Genomic DNA, 25,545 nt, shown 5'->3' on the forward strand with positions numbered 1-25,545 from the left:
AAAACATGTTTTAACTATTTAAAACAGGGATGGAGTGAGAAGGTGTCAAAATCACAGAACCTGATTCAGGGAGATAAGATATGGTCATATTTATATTATAACCAGCCATGGTTTTGGCCTTGTGTTTTTTGTGTTTGAATTAGTTTATTTTGACCAAAACTGACCCTAGTGTATTCTGACAGCATGCAGGCAGGGCCTGATTTCTACATCCAGCACCGTATAAGATATTTAGAGACATTTTAAAATGACACATACAAGCATGAAGTATGTCATTTTCATTTTTGAGAGTGTATACTATGCGTTGATCTTAATCATCATGAAGGACTTCCAATGCTATTCAGACCCATGTATTGGACTTGATAATGTAACTGGATTTACTCATTTCTATGTCTTGATTTCATCCTTATGTGTCCTTTTTTCTCCTCAAAGCACTTTGCCCACACTTAACCAAGCATGGGTAAACAAATGTTACCTGACATGACACAATTTATGTGATTTGTAACATGCATACTCATTATAAACTCACCCCTGTCTATTGAGGATGCTCTGGGCCTGCTGCTCAATGAACAAGTCCCCAGGTGAGATGCCATAGCGTGTGGAGGGCAGGGAGGCACGGCGGGCGGTACGGGGGGAACTGGGAACCGCCGCCATGTTGTAGTCCCTGGTGGATGTGGGGCTTGGTTCCTGAGGGGCGGGGCCCTGATGTTGATGCTGTTGGGGCTGCAGTTTATATGGCTCCTGGGTTCTTGCTCTGGAGCTGACTGAGCCCTCCTTGGCCCCACCGCGCCGGTAATTCTCCATGTTCATCATCCTCTCTCTCTCAGAGAATCTGCTGGGCTTCTCTTGTGTGGGGGGAGGAGCTGGAGTTGTGTGGGCAGGGTTAGATGTGGAGGAAGGAGTGGGATCTTGGTGAGTTTGCATGTAAACCCTGCCCACTCCGGATCTGTATGGCACCCTGGGCTCCTGCCCCGGTTCCTTCACTTCTTGTCTGTCTCTATCTCGCCTGGTGGGGGCTTGTTGCTCCAAGGCATCCGGGTCACGGCGGGATCGGTAACGCGGTGTGTAGTCAACATCCACTTCCTGGTCCAGGAGGATGCCATATCGTTCTGAAAGCTGGCGGCGCCGCTCGGCTTTGTAGCGGGCGATGCGCTCAGCCTTCGAGCTGAGGCTGGCGGGGTCTGTGGGGGTGGAGGTCGGCGAGGAGGAGGTGGATAACGTGATGGGCTCAACATGGACCGATGTAGGCTCCGGTCGGCTTACCCCACCTCTGACCCGGGATGGTCTGTCAGGAGATGACACCTGCATCTGATGTGGTTCCATCTCCTCTCGACTGTAGCGCCTCACTGTGGGGGATGATGAGAGTACGACTATATGGCACATTACTAAGCATCAATATCTTATACAAAACATACACAACCCCCCCTCCCCACACACACACACACACACACACACACACACACACAAATTGACAAAAACCATCAGTTCAAAGATTAGGTTGTTTACCTATGTATGTGTCCACTTCACTTAATTTCAGTAGAACAAGAAGTTTTAGTTCAAGCAAAATGTAACACCATAGAAAGGCAAATTTCAGTGTTAGGCTATATATCTTAATGCATTTCTGCACATGCAGTTTTGGATAGTTGTTGTTGTTTTTTTTAGCAAGACTCTGCCTAGTAGTGACATGCATTTAAACCTGGAACCTGGGAATTGACACTGTCTTTTGATGCCCATTGATCTGGGTCAGTGTCACATGTTGATATTCAAGTGATATTAAAGAGAGACTGACATGCCCTTTCTGAACACATTTTTTAACACTGGGAGTTTGATTCACAACCGAAAATAGGTGTGGTTTTAAGAATTCAAAGCTATTGGTTACTGTCTTCCTGGGTGGGTGGGGCTCGGTACCGCTCGTCACTTGTTATTTACAAAAAATGTCGGATAGCGAGAGCGAGAGGGAGATCCTCTGCGAGGATTACAGTTTCGAGGAGGAGGATTCAGTGATACAAATAACTGTTAGATAGATAGATAGATAGATAGATAGATAGATAGATAGATAGATAGATAGATAGATAGATAGATAGATAGATAGATAGATAGCTAGCTAGCTAGCAATACGTCGTAGCAAGATGGTTAATAAAGTCTCAGCAAAATAGCACAAACTCGAGCCAAGTAGCTAGCAGGAGGGGATGAAAGAACAGCTTCTCCGTGGTTTTATAGCATCTTGCTACGGGCACACCCTATATGCAAACTGACTGGTGTCTATGTATCCACCGACACAATTTGACATTGGACACCATCTACAGTCAATCACAGATCTCTCTCGAGTGGCTGCAGACGCGCTGTTTTGGTCACTGAATTTCTCTGTGGTCACATTCCAACTCGGAACATAGCCTATCAACAGGAATTTTCAGATTTTGATGTCAGTATCACTTTAACTCGTAAATCCAAGGACACTTGACCTGATGATGATGATGATGAACTCGTAAAATTTTGGTCAGGTTAGATCATTTTTCCCCAAAATGGATAGATATATGGTGCTTTTGGAAACGATGTCTTCATATGACGTATATTTGAGTGCAGTGTCATCCAGGTGTAGTAGTATAGCATGCCATGCTTACCCATCACACAAGGCTCACAGGGGTCTGAGGCTCGGGTGTAGCGCGGAGGGTCCTCTTCCAACATTCTGTCAGCTACCAGACCACCAGGCATCAACGCTGGGGGGGCATCGCTCTCGATTCCCTCCAGACGTCGGGCTATCCTCTCCTTCCTGAAGGGGTCAAAGGGCAGATATTGGTGACTAAATGAAACAAATCACTTGCAAAAATATTTCTATGTTTGACCATGAAAAGGGTAAAATTCCGGTGAACTAGTCTGATACCTGTTCATTTCCAAATTGCTTGTGACGACTCTCTCGAAATGTTTCTTTAATTCTGAAACTGGGTGTTTGAACAGAAAAAACAAAATAGTTGGATAGAAGTGTGAGTCGGCCACAAGAAAATAGATTTGTTACATTCTACTGAATGAGAGTGAATGAATCAAATTTGAGCTGACCTTTGGGCAGGGCAGCCAAAAGTTTGGCATCAATATCTGAGACACTCTTGACCAAGGCGGTCCGTTGGCCTAATGAGAGGTCACTCTGAAAGCTAAATGACAAGACCAAGTTAAACTTCAGACGTGAAATATGTTAACATGTTTAAATAATTTCAAACATGTTTTTAAACCCCCCCCCCGCTGCTTTTCTCCCCAAATGTATCCGGCCAATTACCCAACTCTTCCGAGCCGTCCCGATCTCTGCTCCATCCCCTCTGCCGTTCTGGGGAGGGCTACAGACTACCACATGCCTCCTCAGATACACGTGGAGTCGCCAGCCACTTCTTTTCCCCTTGTCAATGGGTAGTTTCGCCATGGCAGTTCCCCCTCCCCCTGAACAGGCGCCCCGACTGACCAGAGGAGGCGTTAGTGCAGTGACCAAGACACATACCCACATCCGGTTTCCCACCCACAGACACGGCCAATTGTGTCTCTAGGGAGGCCCGACCAAGCCGGAGGTAACACAGGGATTCGAACTGGCGATCCCCGTGTTGGTAGGCAACAGAATAGCCCGCCATGCCACCTGGACGCCAATTTCAAACATGTTAACATGTGAAATTCAACTTTCCACTCTAAATTCTTGATGGGGTGAAAGTGAAAAGTGAATATTTAATGCAATAATTTCTTCAGTGTGGTTTCCCTCTCACAAAACACATCCACCAACTCACAGTCTAATTTAATTGTCCTGAAACTCCTCATGGACTTGACACAGTAGTCAGTGGGGGACATATAATCACACCCAAAGTAGCCTCTGGGCTTTGTAGAGGATTAGACACAAAAATACACATAATCCAGTCATTTACATTGTCTGTTAGCAAGCATATACATACAAATTATGTTTTCAATTCACCTCTTCGTGCCACAGACAACTTGTATTAGCATGCAAGCTCATTGAAATCATTTCGGTTGAGTTTACTTTATCTACACATTATAAAAAGGTATGAAAATGTGTTTACATCCTGAAATAAAATCGAAAAAGTCTAAATGATGAAAAGTTGCTGCCAACTGTTTGAAGATATTCAAATACGGTACCAAAAGAGAGGTAAGTGGGGAAGAGACTGTCTTTTTTTTTCAGTTTCCTCCCACAACCCAAAGACATGTAGCTCAGGTGAACTGGCCATTCTAAATTGTCCCTAGGTGTGAATGTGTCAGCCCTGTGATGGCCTGGCAGCCTGTACAGGGTGTCTCCCCACCTGCCACACAATGAATGCTGGTATAGGCTCCAGCAACCCGCAACCCCAATTGGGATGAGCGGCTTGGATAAGGGATGGAAGGATGGATGTTTCACAGCGTCAAGGGTGTTTTCAGTAGTTTGATTACACTTCAAGTGACAGTATACTTTTTGATTAATTATTTCAGACTGTAACACTGTGGAAAGGAAAAATACTTAAAGGAGGGGAGGGGGGTTGCCTGCACTCCCCAATATCTGTATCAAGTGCAAGTGAAGTTTGCCTAAGCTCCTATCTCAGCTACATCCACATCTCAGGGATTTCCCTTGTTAGAAACTTCCTGTTGTAAATAAACTGCAGGTCAGAACAGGTAAAGGCAAATCTCGTCTAGGCCCCCAACGAGGAAGGGATCTAGATTAAAACTGACGTTATGTCATCAGGATCATGTCTTGATGCCATTACCTGGAGAATCAAGGAGTCACCTAAGCCTGAGTATGTTATCTCATCTCTACCACACCGTAACGCTGACAGGTTTACTGAGATACTAGAGGTCAACATGACAGAGCAAATCAACCACTCCAATTTTACAGTATCTTAAATACCATTTCATTTTCAAACTATATTTTAGAGGGTTGGTTCCTGCGACGTCTGCTTACATCAAGTTCATGGATCTAAAATCGAACAAAATTTGCTTTAGCAATGCTAATTCAATTGATACAGATATAGCCTGCTGTTTAGCAAGCAATTTTTTTTTGACAGAGCCTTCTCCTGCTTGGCTAACATAAGGCCACTGATGTCAACATCCACTCTGTGTGTGTCTTCTGGCATCTCTAGCAGAAGTACAGAAGTGCTGCTTGGGAGGAAATCTTGGTGGGATTCCTCGTCTGGCCAAGCTTTGGCCCTGACTGGACTGTGGGCTGCCATTGTCAAGACATTTTTAGATATGAAGCACCTCATGGACCTGGCTTCTAACTCACTCATGCACAAACTGACTGACATTCAGTCTCACATTTAGCTGTATCGTCTGCATAGGTTTGAGAGGTGGGATGGGTGGAGGTATCACCCCTGCAAAAAATGCTTGTAAATTAGTGCATCTAAAATGATATGCTGTTGTAAATGGTAAATGGACTGCATTTATAAAGCATTTTTCTAGTCTACCGACCACTCAAAGCGCTTTACAGTGTATGCCCAAATTCATCCATTCACGCACACATTCATACACTGATAGTAGAGGCTGCCATGCAAGGCGCCAACCTGCTCATCAGGAGCAGTTAGGGGTTCCGTGTCTTGCTCAAGGACACTTCGACACACTCTCTGGAGGAGCTGGGGATTGAACCAATGACCTTGTTTACTAGACGACCCACTCTACCTCCTGAGCCATGCCGCCCCAGTAGAGAGATTAAGACATTTGTAAGACATTAAAAAGATTGAAGACATTCTTTAGTTTCCCTTCTTTTTTCAAAAAACATTATAATCCTCATCAGTGAGGAAATTTGCAAAATATATTTTTCCTGCATGCCAACAGCTACTCTCTCTCTCGTGGCCTCTCCCTCATACTCTGTCTCTCTGTATTGCCGATGCGGTTTCATTCAGGTAGGATTTCACAAAAACTCTCCTGACAAAGATGCACTTTTATCACACTCAAACAAATCAATCTTTTGATTAAAGTTTCTAAGTGTCTCTGAGGTGTCAGCTTGCTTTTTCCGGTTGTTGGTTATCTAAAAACATAATTCAGATCCAAAAGCATGGATTTTACCATGTCACTGTTAAGTGTCCAATCATGTGTAACTTAACAATACTAGGATTACATCCAGTTACAACCTAAAGACAACTATTGTGTATGGATTTATTCACAACAAAAGCACACAAAAAAGTGCTTCACATTTATGATGTGTCCTTGATTTTAGAAACTTTAAACTGTTTGGATAGCATGAAGGCATATTGATGTAAACTTTTTATGATTTAGAGTAAAAAATACTTGTCTGAAACTTGTGATTCTCTTGACTTTTCATCGTAAAAGTGGCGATTCTCTTGCCGGAGTGCTGCATCACCGCTAAATAAATGAAAACGCAACAAGGGAGCCCGGTGTAAAGTATTGTGGGAGGGAGAATTATGGCTCTTATTGCCATGTGAACAAAGTATCTTAGGATAAGCTACTCTGTGCATTCTCAGCTTTTAATGCTCGCTAGACATGATAGGCTAATGCAGTCTGCCAAACCTATATCCCTTAAATATCTCTTCCTTGATGACAATGCAAATCCACAGCACAAATCAAAATGTGCTGTATTGGAAAAGGCCAAGTTACAAAATGCTTCAAGTCTTTTATGTGTGTGTGTGTGTGTGTGTGTGTGTGTGTGTGTGTGTGTGTGTGTGTGTGTGTGTGTGTGTGTGTGTGTGTGTGTGTGTGTGTGTGTGTGTGTGTGTGATTGTTGGCTTGTTGGGTCAAACTATATTTGCAAATACTTGCTGGCCCTCATTTAAACTTGGGAGTACCAGATAGGTGTGTTTTGCCTCAATAAAATTAAAGCAGATCAGTGAAACATTCATAAGGAAGATTTTATAGCTTGTGTAGGATACTTTTACATGATTAAAACCTTATCTGAGACTATCCTGAATTGTTCTGATGCAGTCAACCCAAACCCAAACCATCTGGTACCTAAAAACTAAGACATTGCAACGCCTGGGGCCACTTGCATGAACGATGCTTATGCACACAAACCGTGCAAACGCCATTTTCCGCACATTAACTGGTATTTATAAAAACAGAGTGTGTGCACCTCACGCATTCGTTAGAGCATGTTATACATGTTTTCTACCGTGATTTGAGGGTGATGTGATGTGATGAGGTGGAGATGAAACATACGGCCAGACGGAATCATTTAGTAAAATATTGTTTGTTTAGGTTGATAACCAGCTGCACTGATTGTGTGTGTGTGTGTGTGTGTGTGTGTGTGTGTGTGTGTGTGTTTGTGTATGTTTTGTTTTTACAGAGGTTTGTAAAAGGGCACAATTATAAAGGTAACATTGATTAATTACTTTTGTGTGATCAATATAATAAATCTTTTAATTTACATCAAGTCAGAGTCAACATCTTATTTAGCTGTTAATTTTCTTTTTATTTTATCCTCAGTTCAGAAATGAGCACTACACACTAATCACTGATTACATTTCTGAGATATCACTGCTGATGGAGATTTATATTTGATATTTTTACTTCTGCCATGGTCCTTTGCTCCGAACTTACAGAGTTGATGCTCTCTGTTACTTTTCCCCCTTCTATAGTTTTGTTTGTTTGTGGTCGCAGAAGTGAGACCACCAAATAAAATACCCTTTCTTTTTTCCAACTTCTCTGACAAGCGCCTCAATTTCACAACCAGCTGAAATTGAGGCGCTTCTTCACCAAGGCTCTTTTCACTGCCACGCCTGACAACTGATATGCAAATGATTGACACATCCATTCATGGATTACAGTAGGCATGGAAAACAGGCTCGTGCATGTGTGTACAATTACACAATGACTGAGATTTATAAAACAGAACCATGTGTACACACGGCTTTATAGATCTGACGAAACGAATGCATATGCAAATTTCTGTATTTTGTGCAGACACACACTTTTAGTCATGAATCCGCAAAGAGTTTTGTGCATGTGGCCCCTGCTGTGTTGTGAGCATACACTAAATGGCTTTGCCTTCCCTTACCTGAAGGCCTCTGTTGGCAGTGAGGCTGAAGTGCAGAGTTTGGTAGGAGCTTTAACTCCAAATCCTGCAGAGAGTAAACATGAGACCATCAGGAGCACTAAACACAAGCAAAATGGATTTTACCCCTCTGTCGCTAAACGGTACCTGAGCTCTGACATGGCTCACACAGACTAACGTTTCGGGAGTGTCACGAGCAAAAAAAAACACTAGCCAAGATGTATAGATTTCTAGTCAGCATCGCGGTTTATTTCTTAATTTCTGTTGTCTTTTTGGATTTTTTCTGCCCTTTTTCTCCCCAATTGTATCTGGCCAATTACTCCGCTCTTCCGAGCTGTCCTGGTCACTGCTCCACCCCCTCTGCCGACCCAGGGAAGGCTGCAGACTACCACATGCATCCTCCGATACATGTGGAGTCGCCAGCTGCTTCTTTTCACCTGATAGTGAGGAGTTTCACCAGGGGGGCGTAGCGCGTGGGAGGATCACGCTATTCCCCCCAGTCCCCACCCCCGAACAGTCGCCTTGACTGACCAGAGGAGGCGCTAGTGCAGCGACCAGGACACATAACCACATCCGGCCTCCCACCCGCAGACATGGTCATTTGTGTCTGTAGGGACGCCCGACTAAGCCGGAGATAACACAGGGATTCGAACCAGCGATCCCCATAATGGTAGGCAACGGAATAGACCACTACGCTACCCGGACGCCCGTGGTTTATTTCTGATGATAATTTAATGATTATAACCTGGACTTACATTACATAGTGACAGTCACAGGTTTGTTCCCACAACGTGCAACATGAGTGTAGCTGTCTGCAAAGAGTTTATCGGTGTGTCATATGACACAGCAACACTAAGGCTGCCAGGGTTAGGGGTTTTAAAATGAGCCTCCATATTTGGAACAGGATGAAAAAGGCTTCTATAACGTGTCGTCTGAGCCTTAAATATAAAGGTGTAGCCATAAATATAAGATGCTTGGCTTTTGCAGCTATAAAATTACAGCCCCTAGTGACCCCATTACTTTTTGCATAGGAATATAGTATGTGCCTTTTTCTTTGGGAACACACACAGACATGGCCAGTGGCTGCATGGCACAAACTTCTACTTGCGATGTTTGAGCATTTCATCCATCATTAGACAGGACGGTGAAGAGAGATAAGAAATATAAGGTGAAGGGAGAATGGGAAGAACATGCTGGACTCAAACTCAGGATGTTGCTACAGGCTTGAGCCTAGATAATATGTGCTTATCTGGCTGAGTCAGGACACCCTGTGTGTGATAACAATATAATTAATGATAATCATGTTATCTGGGGAAATATTTAGAGTTTTTGTGCTCACAAAAGAAACTTGTTCTCACTTCACAGTCAACCCTCACTCTTCCTTTCTCTCTAATCTACAGCAATAGGAGCGTGTTGCCAAACTGTAACCCATCATAGGTGGAAATGGGTCGTTTTAGTGCTGGAGATCCCTTCACAAAATCTCCTGGGTGTTCTGGCCCCAAAGATTGGGTGACAAGAGCAGGGAAAGTTTTACCAAGGTTTCAACGTCAACGAATAGGACAGGGCTGCCTGATGTGTGAGGTGATGGATTTGTGTGTGTGTGTGTGTGTGTGTGTGTGTGTGTGTGTGTGTGTGTGTGTGTGTGTGTGTGGCCTAGTATAGCCTATATTTCCACCTGCTTGTGTTTGCATGTGCATGTGTGTGTGTGTTTCCATCTGTGCATCTGTCTGTCTGTACGTCTGCCTCTTTACAAGCATGCATCTCTTATTGGAAACCCCCTCCTTGTGTAAAATAAGTCAGTCAGATCTTCTACAGAGCTGTTGTCAACATGACAGTTTATATCCGGTGTGGAGGCGGCAGAAGGCTGGCAGTGCCAGAGAGCAGCTTAGGTTGCCGAGTGTCTCAAACTGAGCATGGTGAAGACAGGGATTTTCTATTAATACTCAGAGAGAAGGACAAGTTGTAAAAAAGACACTGCTAAACTGCTCCCCGCTGTATACTCGGCAGAATGCGAATGGCGTTTTTTTTTTCACTTCATCAGCCAATCTTGTAAATTTGTTAACTGCATTACAAAGTGCATGCGACATGGTATGACATCAGTCATGACAAAGCAGTCGACACAGAGGCAGCACACTGCTGCACACATGTAGATTTGATAAACTGAATGAATCTCTACAAAAAACTCAGCAGTGACACGTCACATTTCGTTCCATTGCACCAACTCAGCCTATTTACTCACAAAGCCATGATCAGAGTCTCATCCATATACAAACACGTATACTACCCTTACTCTACTTTCTCATTGTGTTGCAATACACTTATGCATTTTAAATCCTCCACTGCTTGCAGCATGGACAATTAGAATCGGTAACTCTTCTATTACAGTGAAGCCAAGTCCAACTGGTCCAACAAGAGCTAAAATATACAGCAGACATCACAGAAGTTATCTGGACTATGCTCAAACTCAATCTCCTGCTGCAGCAGCAAGGGCCAGCCACCAGCAATCCAAGTGAAAACTGTTGTTTCACTAGGGAGCTAAATTGCATTAGCCAAGTCGCTCGAGCCACTGAATCTACATAGAGCTGGCGCTTGCCCTCAGCTCCTCTACGGCTAACAGTACTGAGGTGAGTCAAAGAAGTCATCCTATAGCTGGACCGAGTCCCCAATGCAGGCCTTACCTGGGCCACAGTGCTGTGCATGGTTCACATCATAGCCAGAGATCCATGGGTTCCGGTACATGTTTAGAGGGAGAGGGATGAAGACTGATGGGTGGCCTGCTGGTCGACCCCCCCACACACACACCAAACACAGTCACGGTAGTGTAGGTAGTAGTACACAGCGGTACCTGCGGTAGGTTGTGGTTATAGTATCAGCAGGGGAGATCGTGGTGCTACCAGCAGGCACACACACACACACAGGGATAGAGGTGGTGACACGACAACAAACACACTGGGAAAGAGCCCCCAGACCCAGGCACAAAGATTGAGACAGACTGACAGACTATACTCAGGCCTGACTGTCAGGCACACACACACATGCACGCACACAGAGCAGAAGCGGAGCCCAATCCCACAGCGAGCTTGCTGCCTCATAGTGACTTGCTGGTGAGAGAGAGAGAGAGAGAGAGAGAGAGAGAGAGAGAGAGAGAGAGAGAGAGAGAGAGAGAGAGAGAGAGAGAGAGAGAGAGAGAGAGAGAGAGAGAGAGACAAACCCAGCAGGGTGCTAAAGCAGCTCAGCGCCCCTAATCAGATTACAAGCAGAAATTAGCCCTGATGATAAAAACACTGGAACAGGATAGAAGAAGGGGGCCAGCAGGGCTGTTGGTGTGGGTCTAGAAATCAGATGGTAGCTGGCCCTTACAATACACACACACACACAGAGCAGGCATTAGACAAAATGGCAAGGTGCCACCCATCATCGACTTTGGCTGCCTAAATTTTAAATCCAGACTGTCAACATGCCTGCCTATGGCCTGCATCATGCAAAATCTTTCTAAATCTATTTTACAAAGTTGGAGTACAGCAGATTGCTAAACTCCCCAATGTGAATTTTACTGCTAATGTTGTCAGTTTAGATGGCAACTGAGACCCTAATAAACTTTTACTTACCTACTGAATTGTACAGTGTAGTAAAGAATGGTATGCTTAAAATTGTACGTTTACTCTCTGCTACATGCCATGCCACTTGTGCGCACCTTCAACATAAAGTTGCAATTTTATCTTTAATGATGATTTAGATGGCGAGACTCTTCACAGTAGCGTGACGAAGGTTAGCTGATTTAACAGGTCTTATTGCAATGATATCTTTACCTCACACCATGCCTCTTTGTGCAGCATACATACCCACACATGTGCACGGCCTCTTATATTTTCTGGCTTCCTTTCACATCCTTTATCCCACACAATACTCTGGTTCCTTTGCTCCCATCCTTACCTCATCTATGCTCTCTCTCTTACTGGTTTTAAATTTCTCACTCTCCCACCTTCCATCTCTGCTTTTTCCACATCTCTCTCTCTCGCGCTCTCTGTCTCACATTTGGTGCATGTGTTCCAACATACTGGTACAAAATGGAGTGGTTCCAGCAGAGTAGGAGCTGCCGACAGATTCTCCTCTGATGGGTGACAAAGCCCACTTGCCTCAGTCATCACAGTGAGAGTGAGAATGAGGGTTGAGTCTCACACACAAACACTCATCGGCAGTCACTCAGGGTCGAGTATGACTGTTTTCCTTCTGGGTCACTCTTGAGTCTTCAGGTGGGTGTAGAGGCTGCCTGGAGCCGCATAATGGGAGGACGCCTGCGCGTGACAACTTTTTACATGGAGTGGCTGATGTGCCTGCGGCCACCACACGGTCTTTGGCAGGGGATGGCCAGAGTCCAATGGCATGGAGAACCAAGACAATTGGGGACCACCCTCGATTGCAGCCTTCATCCGCCTTCACTGCTGTTGTGACCTGGAGACATTTTCCACCAGTTCCGCCGCTGAGGTTTTTGTTGGATCGCGCTTCGTCTGGAACCTCCCCCTTGATCAATTCGCCCTGGGTGACCCTACCTGGAGCCAAGCTCCGGATGGCATAGCTCTTGGGATCATTGGTACACGCAAATTGGCAATCCAGGAGAAGACACACACACACACACACACACACACACACACACACACACACACACACACACACACACACACACACACACACAGTCGTTATGTTTTCGGTTGTCCATAAACCAATTTACCTGAATTTTGCTCCCTGAAGCAAAGTCATAATGCAAAGGTACAGCCTCACTGAGTCTCTTTAAAGTTGGACCAAACATGGACTCTGGTCCTTCTAATTCTGAATTTGGTAAACATGCTTATTTTCAAGTATTAACATCATGCACACAGACTCTGCCCAAACTAATAGGCTCTAGCAGGAATTAACTGACACTGAATAGGAGACAGCTCTAAATATGAACATGAAACGTGGTATACGGTGCAGTGCAACAAAGTGGGTGAGAACACACCATTTGTCCCATCAATCTTAATCATTACCAGGTGTTGGCTTTCCCTGCCACAGTGGTGCAGCCTAAATTCAGGTGCTGCTGATTGACTCCAATGGAGTATTTAAGCAGTTGCACTGGCGTTGTTAGTTGGGTAAGACGTCAGGGTGTAGATGTGCGCACATGATGTTAATTTCAGTTCAATTACTTTTGAGTTTTGTTTGCACCGGAGTGTGTGCTCCAGTTATCGGGGCATCACATTGCTCAGCCTCCCTGGGAAAGTCTACTTTACGGTGCTGGAAAGGAGGCTCCGGCCGATTGTTGAACCTTAGATACAGGAAGAACAATGCGGATTCCGTCCTGACCGTGGAACAATGGACCAACTCTTTACCGTTGCGGAAGTGCTGAGGGAGGCATGGGAGTTTGACCAGCCAGTCTACATGTGTTATGTGGACTTGGAGAAGATTTATGACCGTGTACCCCGGGGCACTTTGTAGGGGGTACTGCGTGAGTATGGGTACCGGGGCAGTTGCTACAAGCAATCCGGTCCTTGTATAACCAATGTGAGAGCTGTGTCCGCATTCTGGTCACAAAGTCAAACACATTTTCGGTGGGTGTCGGACTCCGCCTGTCAATCTCCTGCTCCATCCTACTCTCACTTGTGAACAAGACCCTGAGATACTTGAACTCCTTCGCTTGAGGCAACAACTCATCCCCAACCTGGAGGGAGCAAACCACCATTTTCCGGTAGAGAACCATGGCCTCAGACTTGGAGGTGCTGACTCTCATCCCAGCCATCTCACACTCGGCTGCAAACTGCCCCAGTGCGCGCTGGAGGTCACGTTCTAATGAGGCCAATAAAACCACATCATCTGCGAAGAGCAGAGATGCAATTCTGAGGTTCCCAAAACGGGGACACACCTCACCTTGGCGGCGCCTTGAGATGCTGTCCATGAATATCACAAACGGAATCGGAGACAAGGGACAAGCTTGGCGGCTTGATGCAGCATCAGCAGTAATGCGGATGTTGTAGCAGACCGTTGTGGTGAAGAGGGAGCTGAGCCGGAAGGCATAGCTCTCAATTCACCAGTCTTCATTCCAACCCTCAACCTCTGGTCATGAGCTTTGGGTAGTGACCAAAAGCATGAGATTGTGGATACAAGTGGCTGAAATGAGTTTCCTCCATAGGGTGTCTGGGCTCAGCCTTGGGGGGGGGGGGGGCTAGGACTAGAGCCACTGCTCCTTCGCGTCGAAAGGAGCCAGTTGAGGTGGTTTGGGCATCTGATTAGGATGCCTCTTGGGAGCCTTCCTTTTGGAGGTTTTCTGGGCACGTCCAACTGGGAGGAGACCCAGGGTAGATCCAGAACTTGCTGCTGGAGGAACTACATGTCCAATCTGGCCTGGGAACGCCTTGGGATCCCCCATCAGGAGCTGGAGGGCGTTGCTGGGGAGAGGGGCGTTTGGAGTGCCCTATAGAAGCAGCTGATAATATGAGATGATGTTATGAGTTGAGTTTTGTTCATCTGATGTTAATTTAAGATCAATTAGTAGGAGTTGAGTTTTGTTAACTGTTAATTTGTTCATTCTTTCGTTTTACATGTAGGTACACCCTGTAAATTGTAAATAAGTTTTAGTTAACATAAAGTTTTGAGTCTGCCTCCTACATTTTAACCACTCAGGCCAGGCTTCCCCACATGCAGTTTTTTTTCCCCAAGACTCCTTACAAATGGCAAAAATTAATAAATTTTCACCGTGAATGGGGAGACAAACTCGCAGTGTTGGTGTCTTACACTTTTCATTCAGCTGCATGGAAACAAGAACCCCTAACAGGGTCATGTTCTAGCCATTGAGTAATACAGGGAATATAATCCCTAACCATAATGTCTTTGAGCAACACAGGGACTTGGAACCGCCTTGGTGCTGTTTGTAAATTTCCCAGCACATTTTGAGTTGACCACAGGTTCAAGGCTACTTTGCTCACATTGTTATATATTGTAGAAATCACCAAGACTGCCTTTTTTCATTTACGTAACATATCTAAAATTCGGCCTTTTCTCTCCATGGCTGACGCAGAGATTCTAATACATGCATTTGTTTCATCCAGACTTGATTACTGTAATGTTCTGTTCTCAGGTCTGCCACATTCTAGTACTAAAGGTCTTCAGATGGTTCAGAATGCTGCTGCTAGAATCCTAACTAAAACTAGGAAATTTGACCATATTACACCAATTCTTGCCTCCCTTCATTGGCTTCCTATCCATGTTAGATCAGAATACAAGGTGCTTCTGCTGACTTATAAAATCCTAACTGGGCTTGCTCCATCCTAGCTGTCTGATCTCCTTAAACCTTACATGCCATCTCGAGCGCTTCGTTCTCAAAATACAGGGCTCCTGTGTGTACCCAAAGTTAAAAAGAAGTCAGCTGGTGGCAGGGCCTTTTCCTATCGGGCTCCCTTTTTGTGGAATAAACTGCCTGCTGCCATCAGACAATCGGAGTCTGTTGAGTCCTTTAAATCCAAACTTAAAACTCATCTTTTTGCCTTAGTTTACAATTAGTTGCCTTTAAGTTGAGTGCTTCACAACCTGTACTGGATGGCGGGTTGGTTTTCTGTCTCAATGAATTTACCAACCACTCTTCTGCCGACGAGATTATCGAGTATAGATTATGACGAATTGATGATTTAATTGATTATGGCTAATGACTATTGCAAACTGTTCTCTTCTCTAACATGTCTTTTCTCTCTCTCTGAATGATGTCTTCTCCTTTCTCTTTTTCTGTGTTTGAATGGTGTCACGTGAGTCTCTCTTGCATGCATGTGCAGTCGGTTCTCCTCCCAGGTCTCCGTGGTGATGGTGGCTGCCATTTGGATGCTGCCTGCCCTTCCACTCCTCACCTAAGTTTTTCTTATTACATGATGATGCTGATCGCGTGGCTTGGGTCCTAGACTGCTCCATTGGCACGTGAACACTGCTTGGCATCCTGTGCATCATGTTCTTCGTACATTTTATGTCCATTATAATTCTGTTATCCTCTTTCAATGTTGTATTATGTAAATTGTGTGAACACAACATCCATTGCATGCTGTCCGTCTTGGGAGAGAGATCCCTCCTCTGTTGCTCTCCCTGAGGTTTCTTCTTATTTTTTCTCCCTGTTAAAGGGTTTTTTTAGGGAGTTTTTCCTTATCCGATGAGAGAGTCTAAGGACAGGATGTTATGTTGCTGTTAAGCCCACTGAGGCAAATTTGTAATTTGTGATATTGGGCTATACAAATAAAATTGAATTGAATTGAATTGTAGCGAATTCAGGGGGCAGCCGGAAAGTGAACCTGGGTCGACTGTGCTAACCAGTCAACTAAAAGGTCTGACACAATAGCCAACCTGCTAGCGAGTCTAGTCATACGTGGTCGTTACACCCCCCCCCTTGGAAAGCGCATCCCCATGATTCAGCATATCCGCTCCCTCATGCCTCTGGGCGTACATGTTTCTGATGGCCTCACGGTCTCACCATCCCACTTCTGACACCAATGTAGCGAATGCAGGGGGCAGCCCGGATGAGAACCTGGATCGCTCGCACCACGGTTGACTAACCAGTCGACTAAAGGGTCCGACCCATTAGCCAACCGGCTAGCAAATCGAATCATCTGTTACAATATTATCATTGATCGGTTTGGAATGAAATGCTGTCTTTATAGCTACACTGACAGTCTCTGTGCAGCAGTACGAAACTTGATGGAAACATGACGAGATGTTGGGTAAAATGTAGACCAGCCTTAAAAGTTGATGCGTCCGGGTAGCGTAGCATTCTATTCCGTTGCCTACCAACACGGGGATCGCCAGTTCAAATCCCCGTGTTACCTCTGGCTTGGTCGGGCGTCCCTACAGACACAATTGGCTGTGTCTGCAGGTCGCCAGATGTGGGTATCTGTCCTGGTCACTGCACTAGCGCCTCATCTGGCCGGTTGGGGCACCTGTTAGCAGGGAGGGGGAACTCGGGAGAATAGCTTGATCCTCCCACGTGTTACGTTTCCCTCGTGAAACTCCTCACTGTCAGGTGAAAAGAAGCGGCTGGCGACTCCACATGTATTGGAGGAGGCATGTGGTAGTCTGCAGCCCTCCCCGGATCGGCAGAGGGGGTGGATCAGTGACCAGGACGGCTCGGGAGAGTGGGGTAATTGGCCAGATAAAATTGGGGGGGGGGTGTTAAAATGGACCGCATTTTGTATAGCACTTTTCTAGTCTACTGACCACTCAAAGTGATTTTTTTTTAAATGACACACATTCACCTATTCATACACTGATGAAGCCATTGAAACTCACCCACAGGTGGATCAGTATAAAGTTCTGTCTTAATGAGATACTTGTGGCCTCTCCTGCTGGTGTACAGTAGACTGAATGTCAATGTTTGTGCATCCAAACTGTATGAGCTGGAACAGTTTCATCTGTCAGCCTGTTTCTCTTTTGACTTTATGTGCTTCCAATCCAAAAAAAAAAAAGTTGATGTGCATCATGAACAACAAATTACCCAAAAGTAAACTTTATCCATAGCACTTAATAGACAAAAATCAAATTATTACAAATAAAGTTTACTTTTGAATTATTTGTGATGCACAATTTAAATGTTATCAGGTTACAAGAATTATTTTTTATTAAATCTGATTTCGTAGAAGTCAAAAGATATTCTGATGTGGTTGAATTGACAGCAATGTTTACAGTCAATTTAACCAAGACCCTCTAACACACACACACACACACACACACACACACACACACACACGCTCTCTCTCTCTCCCTCAAATTTTCTTGCGGCAGTCACACACTCACCATCTCACTGATTGACCATCACTTTTTGCTTTCATTTTTTTCCCCTCTCTCTTTGCCTCACACTCTCTCTGTGGCTCACACACGCTCACTAAATTCCCCCAATACCCAGCCAGCCCTACCATGGTCCTACCCCGCTCCCTGTAGACACCCCCAAATAAGGCAACGTGTGTTGTGAGTGGCTGCCTGTGAGAGAGGTCACCCTGTCAGCCAGCAGCCCTGTGTTTACCAAAGGACCAGCTCCACATGCACTCGCCCACCAGCCATCTTTTCCTCCTAACCCCCCCCCCTTCCCCTCTTGTATTTTCAGGTTGTTTATTTGGTCCCTCCAACCTTCTGGTTCCTTCCTTTCCTCCCATCCACTTTCTATAACCTCCCACTTCTCTCTGTCTTCCTCTCTCACTCGCATCTCGCATTCCTAAAATGTCTGTTTCCTTTCTTGCCCCTCTCTATCGTTTCCCTGTCCCTCTCTTTCTCCATTCCATTCCTCATCCCTTTCTCTCAGTTTCAACCTGCTTCTCCCTCCATCTCTCTCTCTCTCTCTCTCTCTCTCTCACTGTTTTTATTACTCTTCCCTGGCCTGGGCCCTCCTTCCCTCTCCTCCCTCCCTCTCCTCCCTCCTTCTTATGCTATCCATCTTCCTGGCAGTCTTCAAAGCGACAAACACAATATTCTGACCCCCGCCTCCTGCAACTACCCAAACAACTCTCTGTCCAACCGCCTGCATGCAAATGTACAATTTCAGAGGTGGCTGCTCGTCGTCATTCACGAGGTTTTCTTTTTACATAAATAAGTCCTACTGACATAAGCCATGCCCCTATCCTCTATCAGAGGCGTCCAAGTAAACAAGCTGATGAGGGACTGCCTGGTCACTAGGACCTGTAACAACCAGCAAACATGGACCCATGGTGGTAACCATTACATTCGGACAAACAGACTAGTTTCGTATGAATGTTATCACCTCAGCCAAATGCAATCTGTTGATGAATGTTCAGCTCATGCAATTTGCGAGAGGGTATTTTTATAAGCCATTTGGTTTGGCTTGTACCACAGATGCATGATCTGCTTTTTTTTTTTCTGGAATGTCTGGATTTGTTATGAGATGCATTGGAAAAATACATTTAAAAAAAGTAAAAGCTTACAAATCAACACACAGTTTGCAAAACCATGCGAGCACTGCTATTTGGAAACACGAGAAGAAACTGCAGCTCGTTGTGTACAGTGTGAAAAGGAAAAACACAATGTTTATCTCCACGCACAACTAAGGGACAAGCAATTTTATGCCCATCATACTCATATCCAAGACAAACGGGTGCATGTTTATCATCATAAAAACAATCCATCCCCCTTTAGCTTTTTTTTTAAGTATCTGTTAATGAGTACCGACAGATAAGACCACACACAACTTTGCAAAAAAAAAAGTGCTATGATTACAAAAACTACATGACCTAGAGTTAAAGGAAAGAAATTGCACAAGACAGAGCCTGAGGTGTGCAGTCAGAAATGGTTGTACCTCTTTGCAATACTGTATGTAATCCAAACATCTTGAGTAGTTAACGTATAAACTACAGACAGTTCAAAGGCTGCGCTTGTAATTTTGGAAGCGACATCCAATTAGTCACAACTTTAATGTGCTTTAACTATTGTACAGACACATATGGCGACAGGGGTTTTAGCTACTGACACTGTATGGTAACACTTTACATGAAGTAAGACTACAATAAGCATTAGTTAACAGGTAGTAAAGTCCTTATAAGTCATAACTTTTGCATTTTGTGGACTATCAAAATTCTTTTATCAACTTTTAATCATGACGGTCCTTAGGTGCTACGTGCAAAGTTTTCTGCAGATTGGATTTACAACCTAAGACGAGTGAGAGAAAGTAGGTTTTGCATATTTCGCAAGCGCCATCTAGTGGCTGTAAACGTGTCTATGACGCTATTAATCAGAATAAGAATCAGAATCAGCCTCGTCTTTATTAGCCAAGTATGTTTGCATATCCAAGGAATTTGTCTCCAGTTTAGTGGCTCTTCTTGTACTTACACAGAATAAAAACACAACAATCTTCAGGAATTGTACAAGGAATGACTATATACAGGTGAAGTCTTTTCTGTAAACTTTAAACAGGAAACAATTTGTACAAACAAGTGAGGAGTGCAAGGAGTGCTGATATAAATACTAAAAAAGTTACTTTATGTACATATAGTAGGTGGATTTTTTCATGTACAGTATACAGCCTGTTCAGATATACAGTACTGAATAACACCTACATAGTCTTATTAACACATAATAAAAATAAGCCTTTTATAAGGGCTTATAAGGGCCTTATTACCTATTAACTAACACCTGTTACATGCACTCAATGTAAAGCGTTACCCATTGCACTATACGTGGGTAAAGTCTAAAACAGCGGTCGGGAACCTATGGCTCGCGAGCCATATATGGCTCTTCCGGTGACGGCATATGGCTCCCAGACAATTTTGAGTTGAAAAAAAATTTTTTTTCAAAAAAATCAGTTTGGAACTGATTTTAAAATACTTGTGATATTTCTTAATAATACTGTGTCATTTTAAAGTAAACAGAAATTAGTTTTGAAGATAAATTTCACGGGTCACGGGTCACCCGTGGGTCGGGTCGGGAACCAATGGCTCGCGAGCATGTCCGGGTCATTGTAAAGGTGAAGAAATCAATTTTATCAGATAGCCAACTAGTTTATCCGCTTCAACCCTTGTAACGGAAAAGATGGCGAAAAGAAAAAAAGACGATGATTACCGTGCATTCCAGGCTGCGTGGACAGAGGAATTTGCATTTGTGGAGAGAGCAGGATCTGCGGTATGTCTAATATGCAATGATAAAATTGCATCGATGAAACGGTCAAATATAAAGCGGCACTTCGATACGCACCATGCTTCATTTGCATCGAAATATCCAGCGGGGGACAGCAGGAAAAGGGCATGCGAGGAGCTACAGCGGAGAGTGCAGACGAGTCAGCAGCAACTACGTGTGTGGACCAAGCAAGGTGACGGGAATTCCGCTAGCTTTGCGGGGGCTTTGGCAATAGTAAGGAATGGAAAGTCATTCACAGATGGCGAGTATGCCAAAACATTCATGCTTGATGTGGCCAATGAACTGTTTGATGACTTCCCAAATAAAGACAAGATAATCAAACGAATAAAAGACATGCCCCTGTCAGCAAGAACTGTGCACGATCGTAGCATCATGATGGCAAATCAAGTCGAGGAAACACAAATTAAGGACATAAACGCCGGGACATACTTTTCTCTCGCGTTAGATGAGTCAATAGACGTTAGCCATCTATCTCAGTGCAGTATCATTGCCAGGTATGCTGCAGGTGACACACTGCGTGAGGAAAGCTTGGCTGTTTTGCCAATGAAAGGGACAACAAGAGGAGAGGATTTATTCATGTCTTTCATGGAGTTTGCTAAAGAAAAAAAACTACCGATGGATAAACTTATTTCTGTCTGTACTGATGGTGCACCCTGTATGTTGGGGAAGAACAAAGGATTTGTAGCGCTTCTCCGTGAACATGAAAAGAGAGCCATCCTAAGTTTTCATTGCATCCTGCACCAGGAGGCGCTTTGCGCTCAGACGTGTGGCCAGGAGCTTGGCGAGGTGATGTCTCTGGTCATTCGAGTGGTCAACTTTATTGTTGCCCGAGCTTTAAATGATCGCCAGTTTAAAGCTCTGTTAGAAGAAGTTGGGAATCATTATCCCGGTCTGCTTTTACACAGCAACGTGCGTTGGTTGTCAAGGGGGAAGGTGCTCAGCCGTTTTGCAGCTTGCCTGAGTGAAATCCGGACTTTTCTTGAAATGAAAGGCGTCAAGCATCCTGAGCTAGACAACACTGACTGGCTCCTGCAGTTTCACTATCTCGTGGACATAACTGGCCATCTGAACCAGCTCAATGTGAAAATGCAAGGTATTGGAAATACAATCTCATCCCTTCAACAAGCAGTGTTTGCATTTGAAAGCAAGCTGGAAGTCTTTCTCAGGGACATTGAAACAGGTCGTCTTCTGCACTTTGAAAGACTGCAACAATTTAGAGATGCATGCTTAGCAAGTGACTCCACTCAACATCTGGATCTCCAGCAGCTAGCTGGCTTTACGTTCAATCTCCTGCAGTCATTCAAAGCACGTTTTGGAGAATTTCGTGCGCGCACTGGTCTTTTCAAGTTCATCACTCATCCACATGAGTGTGCAGTGGACAAAATCGACCTGACATGCATCCCCGGGGTCTCTATCGGAGACTTTGAGCTGGAAGTTGCTGACCTGAAGGCATCAGACATGTGGATGAGTAAGTTCAAGTCACTTAATGGAGAGTTGGAAAGTCTTGCGCGACAGCGAGCAGAGCTGGCGAGGGAACACAAGTGGACAGAAATTAAAAATCTTCAACCTGAAGACCAGCTGATTCTTAAAACTTGGAACGAGCTTCCTGTGACATACCACACAATGCAGCGTGTGAGTATTGCCGTATTGACCATGTTTGGCTCTACATATGCATGTGAACAGTCTTTCTCGCATATGAGGAACATTAAGACCAACCTACGCTCACGTTTAACTGATGGAAGCCTCAACGCCTGCATGAAGCTCAACCTCACCACGTATGAACCAGACTACAAGGCCATCAGCAAAACCATGCAGCACCAGAAGTCGCATTAAAAGTAAGACATATTTAATTTATTATACGTTAAAAATACTATATGGCTCTCAATGAAATATATTTAGAAATATTTGGCTTTTATGGCTCTCCCAGTCAAAAAGGTTCCCGACCCCTGGTCTAAAACCTGGTCAAAACCAGCCTATCACATTTGCTTGTTAGTAACAATATCTTTCCTTCTTTTCAAACTCATTACCTAACTTTTTTCTTCTGCATTTTGCCAGTTTGGTGAAGTCATAAAACACAACATACCATATCATTTTTCATGAAAAAGTCAGTCCAACAGTGACAATTTAAATGAACAACTATAAAACCAGTCATGATTTGGACATTTGTGGATTAGCTATTGTCTTAAATACACCAGAGAAAAAAGTATCAAAAAAGAAATTTGTTTGCATGTGAATTTTCATGGTTTGCACTTTTATCGCAGTTGACTGGCCTTGAAACCAGCTTTTTGTTTCAGTCTGCTAAGTTAGAACCATAGCGTTAGGTAACAGTGTAAACACATATCATCAATTCCCCACCAAAGATCTTCCCTTGGGATAGTATACAAAGTCTTGTCAGCAACCAAGTACAGGTACGTTTAGTAGCAGCTGGTAGTTTTAGCTAAACTACAAGTAACTTTTGCAGGAAAATCATTTATGTCCATTTCCAGCAATTTGGCTAACTGAAGGTACTGATAGATGACTGTGATCATTGCAATCATAGTTATACGTAAAGTTGCTGAAGTTTTATACCCTGTCCATCCTATACTGAAGATTCGCTTTAACTATTAAGTCCAGTTTACCAGAGATTACAATCCTTGTATTCAACTAGTAAAATAACTATGTCTGTGTAAAATATCTGTATGTTACGTTATTATTATTAGAGCAAATACTGATACATCATGTGTAAAATGTCAGCAGGGTCTAAGTTTCAGTGTACTGGGACAATAAAACACATACAAAGTTACTTAAAGTCACCAACAATCTCCTCCTCTCCTCAGACTGGGGCCACCTCAGATTTCTCATCCCCCTCGACCTCGCTGCAGCTTTTGACACCATCAACTACAACATTGTTCTCTCCCGCCTTGAATCTTCAGCAGTGTGAGATGGATGGATGGATGGACTGCATTTATAAGATGGCTGCGCGAATTCACGTTTACAGCGGCCTCACCCAATACCAGTGTGGGAAGATGGCGGTGCAAACTTATGTTTGCGGTGGCCTCACCCAGTACTGTCCATGCAGTGTCTTTGTCCATGTCTGCATCTAGGTCTGTGTTTTAATTTGATGGCTGGGGGAGCTGGCGCTGGATTGGCTGAGAGAGCTTGGTCTGCTGTGTCCTATGGGCCCGGGGACCACGGCCCTGCCTGGAGCTGCATCCAAGGAGGAAACACCGACGGTGGTCTGACAGGTTGCGGAAGCAGGGCAGGCTAAGCTAACTGCTGTCCTATGCAGACTGGCAGTTCCAATAACACCAAGGACGGTCTGGCGGTGGCCTCGCCTAGCGTTGACTGCGTTTTTGGTGTCGTCGTGTGGAGTGTGGGAAGCTGTGTCGAAGGTGACTGGTTGGGAGAGCTGGCCTTGATCGGCTGGGGGAGCCTGGTCTGCTGCGTCTGGTGGGCCCAGGGACCATTGACCTGCTTCAAGCTGTGCCCGACGAGGAAACATCAAGGGCGGTCTGACAGGACACGGAAGTGGGGCAGGCTAAGCTAACTGCTAGCCCATACAGAACGGCAGTCTGACAGTCATCCTGGTGTTCGCTCTCTTGGACAGTAATTTTTTTTTTTTGGATATATGTGTTCTTGTAGTTTGGATGTTTTTTTTTCTTTGTGTTGCACTGCTGTGGGCTGGGGGAAATTATATTTTGTTTCATTTCATGTAAGCATGTGCATGGAATGAAATGACAAATAAATGTTCCTGATTCCTGAATCCTATCTCAACATCACCGGTACTGCCCTCTCCTGGCTTAAGTCATATCTCACAAACAGACAACAGTTCATCAGCATCAACAACTGCACCTCCTTGACTACTCCTCTGTCCCAAGGCATCCTCCAGGGTTCGGTGCTTGGTCCTCTCCTGTTCATCCTTTACATGCTTCCCCTTGGTAAACTACAAAAGACTCACTGGCCGATCGGCTAGAGGGTCGGCCCCTTTAGTCAGGCAGTCAGCGATCTCGCCTTGTAGTGGGATTTTGCTCTGGATCGAATCCCGCAGCGGGCAGAAATTTGCTCGGTTACATTGGTGGCAGCGGTGGGATCCAGAAGTGTCCGGAAACGTGCAGATCCTCATAAATGTCTTCACAGCGAGGGAATGACAAAAGTGTGAGGGCGTGCTTCCGGGAGAGGGTGACTACTGTAAACTACAAAAGACTCACTGGCTGATCGGCTAGGGGGTCGGCCCCTTTAGTCGAGCAGTCAGCGATGTCATCTTGTAGTGGGATTGAATCCCGCAGCGGGCAGAAATTTGCTCGGTTACATTGGTGGCAGCGGTGGGATCCAGAAGTGTCCGGAAGCGTGCAGATCCTCATAACTGTCTTCACAGCGCGGGAATGACAAAAGTGTGAGGGCGCGCTTCCGGGAGAGGGTGACTACTGTAAACTACAAAAGACTCACTGGCCGATCGGCTAGGGGGTCAGCCCCTTTAGTCGAGCAGTCAGCGATGTCACCTTGTAGTGGGATTTCACCCTGGATCGAATCCTGCAGCGGACGGAAATTTGCTCAGTTACAGTAACATCATATGTCGTCATGGTCTCCGCTTCCACTATTACATTGATGACATCCAGCTCTTCATCTCCACCAAATCCATCACCACTACAACTTACTCCATCCAGCCTGACCAACTGCCTCACTGAAATTAAATCATGGATGCAAGCCAACTTCTTCAAACTAAATTGTGATAAGTCTGACATGATCATCATCGGTCCCAAAGCCCTTGCCAAAACCACTCACAACTTCTGCCTCACCATCAATAACTCTGTGCTGTCCCCCTTCCCACGCATCCGTAAACTCGGAATAATTTTCGACCGAAACCTTTCCTTTAAATCACCAGAACTGCCTTTTTTCCACCTAAAAAAACATAGCTTGTCCCCGCCCATCACTCTCCTTCCCTGCTGCGAAAAACTCGATCCATGCCTTCCTCA

The 25,545-nt window shown here is 44.8% G+C and overlaps 1 protein-coding gene across 1 annotated transcript in view; it reads right to left on the reverse strand.

Annotated features, from left to right (window-relative positions):
- The window catches only part of LOC130123513 (supervillin-like), a 77,103-nt gene extending 66,407 nt beyond the window's left edge, over positions 1-10,696 (reverse strand). The window contains exons 1-6 of the mRNA XM_056292699.1: positions 10,636-10,696; positions 7,961-8,009; positions 3,052-3,143; positions 2,879-2,936; positions 2,619-2,767; positions 527-1,343 (exon numbers count right to left, since the gene is read on the reverse strand). Coding sequence (XP_056148674.1) covers positions 527-1,343; positions 2,619-2,767; positions 2,879-2,936; positions 3,052-3,143; positions 7,961-8,009; positions 10,636-10,696 — 1,226 coding nt within the window. The remainder of the gene's footprint in view (positions 1-526; positions 1,344-2,618; positions 2,768-2,878; positions 2,937-3,051; positions 3,144-7,960; positions 8,010-10,635) is intronic.
- Positions 10,697-25,545: the final 14,849 nt, after the last annotated feature.

Source organism: Lampris incognitus, chromosome 14 (assembly GCF_029633865.1).
Source record: "Lampris incognitus isolate fLamInc1 chromosome 14, fLamInc1.hap2, whole genome shotgun sequence".
In the NCBI taxonomy this organism is placed as follows: Eukaryota; Metazoa; Chordata; class Actinopteri; order Lampriformes; family Lampridae; genus Lampris; species Lampris incognitus.